Below are 11,418 nucleotides of genomic sequence, written 5' to 3' on the forward strand. Positions count from 1 at the left end.
CTGACCATATCCCCTACCACGCCCCATTCCATGCCCACCACCTAAGCCCTTTTTTGATCCAGAAAAAACCCTGACACCAAGATCTTCCTACAGTAGGTACTAGGTCCTGAGGTGACAAAGTACTGCAGGTATCAAAACTCTACTTTTTTGGGGATATTATTTAGCGGCCTGTCAATCTGGGAATCACATGATCAGATCCTCAAAAGAAGAAAAAATCTTCACTGAAATAAACACCAAGTTGTAGGCCCGTCTGCACCTACACCTAAAACTATTATTCTACATCTGACATGCTTGTATGTGTAACGATTCTCTTCTTCCTCTGACGAGAAGTATGAGAGATCGGACCAAGGCGCAGCGTGCTAAGTGTCCATAATATATTTATTAAACTGAACACAGAATACAAAAGAACAAGAGAAATAAATGAAAAAAAAAACAAAACAGTTCTGTATGGTAACCACAGACACAGAAAACAACTACCCACAAATCATAGTGGGAAAACAGGCTACCTAAGTATAGTTCTCAATCAGAGACAACGATAAACAGCTGCCTCTGATCGGGAACCATACCAGGCCAGACACAGAAATACAAAAACATAGAACAACACATAGAATGCCCACCCCAACTCACGCCCTGACCAAACTAAAATAGAGACATAAAAAAGGAACTAAGGTCAGGACGTGACAGTATGGCTGGCTTTCTTGCTTTCAGCAGCTCTCATGTAAGTCTATGGCGGCACTGTAACCAAGATGCTGCTCTAATGCAAGTCTATGGCAGTGCTGTGTCCAGGCTTGCCAGTAATCCTCGGGTGCCCTCAGGTGGAAACATGCTATAATTGCTGTTGACAACCAACAAGTCACTCTGCAATTACAGCATCTGCCGCTCCTGTGTGGCGGTATACTGTGATGGGCTGTGACAGCTCGTTGCCATTAAGACACTGTAAGCAGCTGGCATGCCTCGGTGTGGGGGGAATACTGTGACAGAGGCCCCACTCCCCCTTATTGTTGCCCTTGTCTCGCAGGGAATAAAGAAGGACATTACTTCAGGGAGAGGAATCTTATGGATTTCAATGACGGGAGAGAGTATGAGGCAACACTCTAAATTGGTAGAGCACTATTTATATTACATGATAAGTTGGACCTGTGCTTTGAGGATGCAAATATAATTTATTTATAAAAATCATTGATATGAATTTTAATTGATATAAATTATCCTGGTTAACATTGGATATGGATATGAGGGTGTTAATCACAGAATAAAAATGCTATAGGCCTAAATGTTGGAGTATTGGAGTATTGAGTGGCAAGTAGTATGTTTGGAATTGTAAAAGCTGTGATTGATATATAATTCTCCGGCATAATTATGAAAACTGACTGTAGATCAAAGTCAGAAGAGGCCTACACAATGCTTAAGGCGTGATATGTGGTTTATGCCTGTTTAATTACCCCATCTCTCCACGAGTCATTTGTCTGCCAGACTGCCGCAAACTTTATAAAGACCTTTTGAAGTACATTTAACTGTATTCGTTTTTGAGGATTTATGTGAAAAAGTGATTTGCATGCTCTTCATTCAAGCGAGCGTCATCAAATGTATCAACATGGGGACCTCTGAAGCTGTATGAATAAGGGGAATAGCAGCAAACACCTCACTCAAACGTCATGTTGAGAATCATTAGAATATGTGGAGGACATCAAGAACTCCCTTACCCAGTTATGGAGATAAACCCTGGATTGCCCATGAGAGGCTCTGAAACCACTGGTCAGCCATATTGGTACACTGCAGAAGAATCAGTCCTCCATAGGAATGATTGAAATTCTACAGTATTTCAATTACATTTTTCAAGGACAAAATTACATGTATTTAAGTATTTTGGGATTGTAGTCGGGACTCCTAAAAAAATAGACTTTAAGGAAAATGTTTTTATATATTTGTTCTTTATTATTATTTAATGTTTTACAATGGTGGGGGTGTATCAAAATTGATGAGCGGTGTCTTCAAAACATTGACCCCTGTCAGTCATTTAGTGTATATATAAATAATTACCCGATATAACCTAAATCAGTTCAGAAAATCTACCCTTAGCTTTATGGTGGCGATCAGGCAACTAAGGACCTGCTACTGGAAATGGAGTTGTGTGTCACTCACTCTCATGGCTTACAGTTACTCCATCTCTACTCTCGTCACTTTCTCATTTTCGTTAACTGTAAGAGTCACAGAGATAATATTTGATCACGTGTACAGTTGAAGACGGAAGTTTACATACACTTATGTTGCAGTCATTCTCCAAAACCGCCATAAAAAAAACAGACTACAGTTTGCAACTGCACATGGGGACAAAGATCATACTTTTTAAAGAAATGTCCTCTGGTTTGATGAAACAAAAATAGAACTGTTGGCCATAAGGAACATCGTTATGTTCAGAGGAAAAAGGGGGAGGCTTGCAAGCCGAAGAACACCATCCCAACCTTGAAGCACAGGGGTAGCAGCATCATGTTGTGGGGGTGCTTTTCTGCAGGAGGGACTGGTGCACTTCACAAAATAGATGACATCATGAGGCAGGAAAATGATGTGGATACATTGAAGCAACATCTCAAGACATCAGTCAGGAAGTTAAAGCTTGGTCTCAAATGGGTCTTCCAAATGGACAATGACCTCAAGCATACTTCCAAAGTTGTGGCAAAATGGATTAAGGACAACAAAGTCAAGGTATTGGAGTGGCCATCACAAAGCCCTGACCACAATCCTATAGACACTTTGTGGGCAGAACTGAAAAAGTGTGTGTGAGCAAGGAGGTCTACAAACCTAACTCAGTTACACCAGCTCTGTCAGGAGGAATGGGCCAAAATTCACCCAACTTATTGTGGGAAGCTTGAGGAAGGCTACCCGAAACCTTTGACCCAAGTTAAACAATTTAAAGGCAATGCTACCAAATACAAAGACTCCCTGGGAATGTGATGAAAGAAATAAAGGCTGAAATAAATAATTCTCTCTACTATTATTCTGACATTTCACATTCTTAAAATAAAGTGGTGACCCTAACTGACCTAAGACAGGTAACGTTTACTAGGATTAAATGTCAGGAATTGTGAAAAACTGAGTTTAAATGTATTTGGGTAAGGTGTATGTAAACTTCCTACTTCAACTGTATGTAAGTCTTATAGAAGGAACATAAAAACTTTACTAAACCTTTCCAGTGGCAAATTTACATGTAAATCTTGGTGCATGTAAATCCACCAAGAGGTGGTGTGGCGGTCCATCTTGTGGGCAAATTTTGTCATCATATTTTGTCTGGCATTCTCTGGATTTATGGTGCTTTCAAGACAACTGGTAATTCTGAAAAAACCAAGGTCGAATCATGACGTCAGTAATCTACAGGTTGAAGCTCTAGAAAGAGGCCCGAGTTCCCGACTTGGAATTCTGAGTTGGATGACCGTTCAAAATGTATTTTCCCAGTCGGAGCTCGTATTCTTCAAAGTTCCCAGTTGTCTTGAACTCGGCAGATGTCATGCTTGATTGACAGCATTGCCAATTTATTCAACCTTTTCTGGCCCATGGTGTTGCATATGAATGTTTATCCCTTTAAGCTTGGAAAATGGACCCTTAAACCCAGACTTGGACCACAAACCGTCTCCATTGAATAGCAGGCTAGTGATTACTTTGCAACACTTGCAGATAGCCACTGATTCATCCAAACCACTCATTGTTGAATTTGCAATTTCCACATTTTTTGTGTAATGTTTATGTCCAATGCACGATGAGCACCAATACCTTTTATCTATAATTTCTCTTCATATGACAAGAATTTAAAAGAATTTGCCAGTAGATTGTCGACTTGATTCATGACGAGAGAACAACCTCTCCTTCAGCGTCAGCAAGACAAAGGAGCTGAACGTGGACTACGAAGGTCCTCCGAAACACAACCCTGCCAAGCCGCACTGCTTCTTGACACACTGCTCGCTTAACACGGAAGCCTGCCATACTAATGTGTCGGAGGAAACAGCTGGCGACCGAAGTCAGCGTGTTTCTGCCCATCCGCCACAAGGAGTCACTAGAGTGCAGTAGGACAAGAACATTCCAGCCGGCCAAACCCTCCTCTATCTCGGACGATGCTGGGACAATTGTGTGCCACCTCATGGGTCTCCCGGGCGCGGCCGGCTCCGACACAGTCCAGGCTCGAACCTGGATCTGTAGTGACATCTCAGCCTTACACCGATGTGCCACTCGGGAGGATTAGAATATAAAACAATATTATAGAAATTATTATTTTGGATTAAAATAACACTCCAGGCAATTCATTGGTGTCTACAACTAGATAGAAAGTAGGTAGAAATGATAATGGACATATATTTTCAAATAACTGCCCTTTTTCTGGCCCGCAAATTGATTTTGACAAAAATGTGTGGCCCCCCGTTAAATTTCAAAATCCCGATGTGGCCCTATCGCAAAAATGTTTGCTGATCTAAGCCTAGGTACTAGGCGGTAAATTAACAACATGTAGTAGAAATTTAAAGTTAGCGTTTTGATCACTCACCTGTCAAAAAGAACACCATCTGCAGATGAACAGAGAGGATTAGGATGACATTTCACATTTAAATTGTTATTTGATTGACTTTACCTGTGTCAACTTTGACCTGTGTACGTTATTTGAGTCAACTGATAGAGGCAAAAAGAGACATTTGCAGAGATACTGGATATAATGACGAGATGCCTATGACTTCGCCCTAACAGTCTCCTGCTTATTCCTCTCTTTGGATTTGTGGATACATTTCATACTTTAAAAAAATGTTTGTTTATGTCAACAGTGTGTATTCAACGGTGAGTGAGATGCTGCGCTAGCTTCTAGAATTTCCACAGGTACAACTACAATATAAAGTGTTTTTTTCTGAAAGTTGCCAGGATGTCACATCCATCACACTTATATCAGTACACTCGTAACAACCTAAGCATTATGAAACTTCTATTATATGAAATAAGTTGTATCAAAATAGCAATACACTCATTGCCCCCATACAAAAACTCATAATTAGCTTAACAATTCATTTTGGGAGCTAAACCCTCTCGCTTCACGTCTTCCTCTCTGACATTTGTTTGTTTGGATCTTATTTTTGTTTGCATTTTTTTTTTTTTTTTACAAAGCACTTCAAAGATTTTGGATTTCATTAGAATAAGGCCCTTGGTTACGAGTCAAGTATGTGGCGGATGCTGAGAACTGAGACCACCGAGTCATTAGATGGCAGTAATGCGCTCAAATGAAAATGAAAAAATAAATTCCCCTGGAGGAAAAGTGTGTACTGCCGAAAAGTGAAGGGAGCCTGTCGTAAAATGGTTGCAACAATGTTGCCAGTAGAGAGTTCAGAGCTAAAAGTCAGTAGATAAGAAACTTTTGTTATTTCAAAGGCGCTTGTTGTATTGTATACTTATGTTGAATGGATTCGATTCGAGGCGCCTGTCCCAAGTCGGTTGCCTACGTTAGGGGAGCCCTAAACTGAATTGATATCCAGCTATATTAGCGTTAAAATGGCATCATTCAACGGAGGGGGTAAGACAACTCATAACAAATGTTCAAAACAAAGTCCACTTGGTAGTCAAATTATTCATTTAAATATGTGTGCTACAAAAAAAGATCCAATAGCTTTAGTATCATCTAGCAGTCTGTTGTTAGCAATTATATGAAAATATGGCTAGCTATGTTTACAAGTTGCAAAGTAGGCCTACATTCAAATAGTCCCAACTCAAAGGTAGGATTAGTCTTGGTATTGCAGGGTAGGCTGTGGTTGTCAATAATCACAATGTTCTTGAATAAAAACTGGGTTTTATCCCATTTTCCCCCTCATCAACAGGAGGGAACCATGTACTTGTGGAAGTGAGCCCAGATATCCACATCTGTGGCTTCTGTAAGCAGCAGTACAATAACTTTGAGGTCTTTCTGGCCCACAAGCAAAATGGCTGCCATATACCCTCCTCTAACATATCAGCATCTAACTCCGCACCCACTCTTACAGGTAAGACCATAAGATGGTCTCTCTCTCTCTCCACGGTCTTGTTTGAACATGCTACCCCAGACTCCTTTAATATACTGTTGGAACAATGAATAGTCTATATGTTTTCAAGTTTAAAAAATGAGTCCTTTGTTATTTGGGAACTCGGAGGTCTGGAAATGTATCCTTTACAGTCAGAATATCCTCCCCCCCCCTTTCCCCCCAGATTCCAGCACAGAGTTTTTTGAGGAAGCCTACCAGACGTGTGTTATGAGAGGTGTCAAAAAGATCCTGACCAAAGCCCCCAAAACACCTTCCAAAAAAATAAAACCTGCCCTGACTTCAAAGAGACGCAGCTGCTGTTTCTCAGGTTGGTAGCTCACTCCCTCTTTCCTCGTTTATTACTCTTCTGACACATTCCTTCCATACTGCTGCTGGAGAGGAAGCACATGCATTATCTGCTGGTCAGTTGCAACCAATTAGTTATTTTCTGGGTCACAGTTACTTTAAAAAAAATTTTTTTTTTTTATAGCTACACAACTTAATACTACAGTGAAGTGGCCTTGAAATGTGGGTGAAACAACACTATTATATTCAGCCTGCATGAATCAATCAATTTTCTAATCAATTGCATTGTTTATTCCTTTGCCCCTAGGTTGCTCTTTCAAGACACAGTACGGTCAAAAAGACATGGAGCGGCATCTCAAAACGCATACTGGTATGTAACAAAACCAGTATTATTAGATCATAATTCAAATTGGATTTATGCTCATCCTAGTATGTATTGCAAGACTTGACATAAATGTATCTTCCAATCCACCTGCTTGTGTGTGTCCAGGTGAGAAGCCGTTTGAATGTGAGCTGTGCCAAAAGCGGTTCAGCCGGAGGGACAAGCTGAACATGCACCTCCGATCCCACACGGGAGAGAAGCCTCACAAGTGCAAGTACTGTACCTACGCTGCGGCCGACAGCAGCAGTCTGAAGAAACACCTCCGTATCCACTATGACGAGAGGCCCTTCAAGTGCCAGATCTGCCCCTACGCCAGCCGCAACTCCAGCCAGCTCACCGTGCACCTCCGCTCACACACTGGTGGGTCTGCTTTCCCTTCACTACTTGGGTTGATTAGTACACTGAAGCATGGAATTGGTGTTCACAAGTTACAGTGGGGGGAAAAAGTATTTAGTCAGCCACCAATTTTGCAAGTTCTCCCACTTAAAAAGATGAGAGGCCTGTAATTTTCATCATAGGTACACTTCAACTATGACAGACAAAATGAGAAGAAAAAAAATCCAGAAAATCACATTGTAGGATTTTTAATGAATTTATTTGCAAATTATGGTGGAAAATAAGTATTTGGTCAATAACAAAAGTTTATCTCAATACTTTGTTATATACCCTTTGTTGGCAATGACAGAGGTCAAACGTTTTCTGTAAGTCTTCACAAGGTTTTCACACTGTTGCTGGTATTTTGGCCCATTCCTCCATGCAGATCTCCTCTAGAGCAGTGATGTTTTGGGGCTGTTGCTGGGCAACACGGACTTTCAACTCACTCCAAAGATTTTCTATGGGGTTGAGATCTGGAGACTTGTCAGGCCACTCCAGGACCTTGAAATGCCTCTTACGAAGCCCCTCCTTTGTTGCCCGGGCGGTGTGTTAGGGATCATTGTCATGCTGAAAGACCCAGCCACGTTTCATCTTCAATGCCCTTGCTGATGGAAGGAGGTTTTCACTCAAAATCTCACGATACATGGCCCCATTCATTCTTTCCTTTACACGGATCAATCGTCCTGGTCTCTTTGCAGAAAAACAGCCCCAAAGCATGATGTTTCCACCCCTATGCTTCACAGTAGGTATGGTGTTCTTTGGATGCAACTCAGCATTCTTTGTCCTCCAAAAACAACGAGTTGAGTTTTTACCAAAAAGTTATATTTTGGTTTCATCTGACATTATGACATTCTCCCAGTCTTCTTCTCGATCATCCAAATGCTCTCTAGCAAACTTCAGACGGGCCTGAACATGTACTGGCTTAAGCAGGGGGACACGTCTGGCACTGCAGGATTTGGGTCCCTGGTGGCGTAGTGTGTTACTGATGGTAGGCTTTGTTACTTTGGTCCCAGCTCTCTGCAGGTCATTCACTAGGTCCCCCCGTGTGGTTCTGGGATTTTTGCTCACCGTTCTTGTGATCTTTTTGAACCCACGAGGTGAGATCTTGCGTGGAGCCCCAGATCGAGGGAGATTATCAGTGGTCTTGTATGTCTTCCATTTCCTAATAATTGCTCCCACAGTTGATTTCTTCAAACCAAGCTGCTTATCTATTGCAGATTCAGTCTTCCCAGCCTCGTACAGGTCTACAATTTTGTTTCTGGTGTCCTTTGACAGCTCTTTGGTCTTGGACATAGTGGAGTTTGGAGTGTGACTGTTTGAGGTTGTGAACAGGTGTATTTTATACTGATAACAAGTTCAAACAGGTGCAATTAATACAGGTAACGAGCAGAGGACAGAGGAGCCTCTTAAAGAAGAAGTTACAGGTCTGTGAGAGCCAGAAATCTTGCTTGTTTGTGGGTGACCAAATACTTATTTTTGACCATAATTTGCAAATAAATTCATTAAAAATCCTACAATGTGATTTTCTGGATTTGTTTTCTAATTTTGTCTGTCATAGTTGAAGTGTACCTATGATGAAAATTACAGGCTTCATCTTTTTAAGTGGGAGAACTTGCACAATTGGTGGCTGACTAAATACTTTTTTGCCCCACTGTATATAAGTCTGGTTCTGAAATCTGGCTATTAAATGGTCTACATTGTTTCCCATTCATTTGGGATTTAAATATGGGACATGGACTCATTTCGGTATAAAACCACTTAACTTCTGAATAGTCTGGCAAACGTACGTTTCGAGTCAAGTTGTTGTTGGGTGTTCTATAAAGATATATATTCCTCTACTTTAGGGGATGCACCTTTCCAGTGCACTCAGTGTGAAGCAAAGTTCAAGATCAACTCTGACCTGAAGAGGCACATCCGCATCCACTCGGGTGAGAAGCCTTATAAGTGTGACTTCTGTGAGTACCGCTGTGCCATGAAGGGCAACCTGAAATCTCACGTCCAGATAAAACACGGCACGTCCAACTCTTTTCCCTGCCCTGACTGTGACTTCCAGTGCACCAACAAGACAGCCCTGCGGCAGCACTCGCGAGAGCACCAGCCCACTCAACCCATCCAGTGCTCCAAGTGCATCTACTCCTGCTCCAGCAAGGGGGCGCTCAAGGTCCATGAGCGGATCCACTCTGAAGAGCGACCCTTCAAATGTGACTTCTGCAGTTTCGCCACCAAGCAGCGCAGCAACCTGGTCATCCACAAGAAGAAGTGCCATGCGGACAAACCTGAGAAGGGGGTAAGTGTTGGTGGGAAAGGAGGCAAAGCCAGTGTCGGTAACGGAGAGGACCCTGCCAAGCCTGTGAGCTCCCGGTACCGGGCCAAGCTGGATGCGACGCGGGCCTTCCGCTGTGACCTGTGCGAGGCGTCGTTTGTGAGGGAGGACTCTCTGCGCAGCCACAGGAAGCAGCACCGGGAATCAGGCTCTGAACAGACTCTTTCCTTGACGCTCCAGCCCATTACCTCCCAGCCCAGTAGGGTGACTGTGAGCCCTTTACCCAGGCAGGACAGCCACACCACCCAGCTCCCCCTCCACCATGTCCCCCTAGCTCCCCTGGCCCCCTACAGCAGTGCCCAGCTTAAGATCATAGTATCCCACCCTTTGGGTCAGGAGGGCTCCTTCCATCCCCTGCAGGCTGGGGTGGGTGTGGACATTGGGCAGCACCAGCTTCACACCAAGGGTTCCTCCGCCATCCTCTTGAGCCCAGAGAGTCAGGACATGGTGGTCAACTCTATGATCCAGCAGGTCAACCTGAGCCTCACGCCCATGCAGCATATAGGAGGTCCAACAGAGGGCGCTGGTCTGGAGCCTGGGACGGTCCTGCTGACACACCTCTCCTCGGAGGATAGCAGTAACCCTCTGCACCAGGCGCTACTGCAGACAGCCATTACCTCCCAGGTCTCTTCAGCAGCCCACAGCACACAGGCCTTCATCACCACCTGCTCAGACCTGGAGGGCTTTAACGCTCTTATCCAAGAGGGAGGCACCGAGGTTACTGTGGTGACGGAGGGAGGGAACCACGGTAACCTAGTCGCCACGGCCACCTCCATGTTCCCGCCGCCGGACATGATGTGTAGCGAAGGTGGCCCTTCGGAAGACTTGGCCAAGCAGGCACATGTAACAGTGTTGCACGGAGTTGGGGACAATAGCATTACCACCTGTGAGGAGGACAGTAGTCTCATTGTCCCTAGCATCAGTTTAGGCAGCCAGGGAGTGGTCATCCACAGCTTGCCTCTGGTGGTGACTGCCCAGAACCAGCCTGTTCTAGAACAACTCTCAGTCTCTACACAGAACCTCTATTCGGTGTCGGACACACACAGCATGGACGGCCTCCAAGACTGACTAGATCACCATTACTGAAGGTCAACAGGTCAAATAGATATTTATAACAAACGGTGAGATGGCAGCTAATGTTCCGTTACAGAGTGATGACTCTTGACTTATGTCATGCTTAGATGAATTTAGTTGTTAACCATAAATTCAGGCTTGAATGAAGTATGTTTGGTACAACCTAGTCAAAATCTGATTATTTTAATCTTTGATGTGTTTCCCAATCATGAACTTTCCAATTCCGATGAACATGAAGGCGATGCATTGCTTAAAGTGTCATGAAACTGGGCATTTCAGAAAAACAAATTAAAACAATATCTGCTTGTGTTTCTGTGCTACTGTCCTATTTTGAAATAATTGAAATGTATTGTACTTGGTGTATGTTTCTGCTTTACTCATCTGTCATTGACATGAGAGTATAAATAACTTATATCAAAAAACCTAGACAGAAAATACATTCTATGCTTTCCAGTTACCTATTATTTATGTCAATAGATGTTCCTAGTGTCCACAAGCTATTTGCTTAACGTTCTTTGTATTTATACGGAATTGCAGCCTTTCATGGCTTTGGCAAAGAGTCATGGGAAACAATGTACATTTCAATTTGGTATTGGTACAATGCTGTGTCAATTCACCTGATAAAGAATGATCTATGTGCCTCAATTTCCGAATGAGATCTTCCTCCTGTATGTTATATTGCAGGTTTGATTCATCATTGAAAATATGTCAAGGTACTTATGTTTTCAAAGCACAAACTACTAACTACAATAGTCAATAGACATTTGATTGAATGCCTCTTCTGCTTGTTGTTTGCTATTATCCTCTTGGAGCCAGTTTGACAGTCAGCCTTCAAGTCCTTAGTGTTCGCAGGGAAGTGAAGGCTGCGCTGGAAAAGGGCTGTGTCCCATACGGCACCGTATTTCCCACGTAGTGCACTACTTTTGACCAGGAACCATAGG

At 43.0% G+C, this 11,418-nt stretch overlaps 1 protein-coding gene across 1 annotated transcript; it reads left to right on the plus strand.

Annotated features, from left to right (window-relative positions):
- The first annotated feature begins 5,304 nt into the window (after nt 1–5,304).
- Nucleotides 5,305–10,786, plus strand: LOC135528392 (zinc finger protein 64-like). The gene is made up of 6 exons (XM_064957441.1): nt 5,305–5,536; nt 5,838–5,999; nt 6,202–6,345; nt 6,631–6,693; nt 6,814–7,065; nt 8,925–10,786. The coding sequence occupies exons 1-6, from the start codon at nt 5,515–5,517 to the stop codon at nt 10,469–10,471; spliced, it is 2,190 nt and encodes a 729-aa protein (XP_064813513.1). The 5' UTR covers nt 5,305–5,514; the 3' UTR covers nt 10,472–10,786.
- Nucleotides 10,787–11,418: the final 632 nt, after the last annotated feature.

The sequence above is a fragment of the Oncorhynchus masou genome, chromosome 33 (assembly GCF_036934945.1).
Source record: "Oncorhynchus masou masou isolate Uvic2021 chromosome 33, UVic_Omas_1.1, whole genome shotgun sequence".
In the NCBI taxonomy this organism is placed as follows: domain Eukaryota; kingdom Metazoa; phylum Chordata; class Actinopteri; order Salmoniformes; family Salmonidae; genus Oncorhynchus; species Oncorhynchus masou.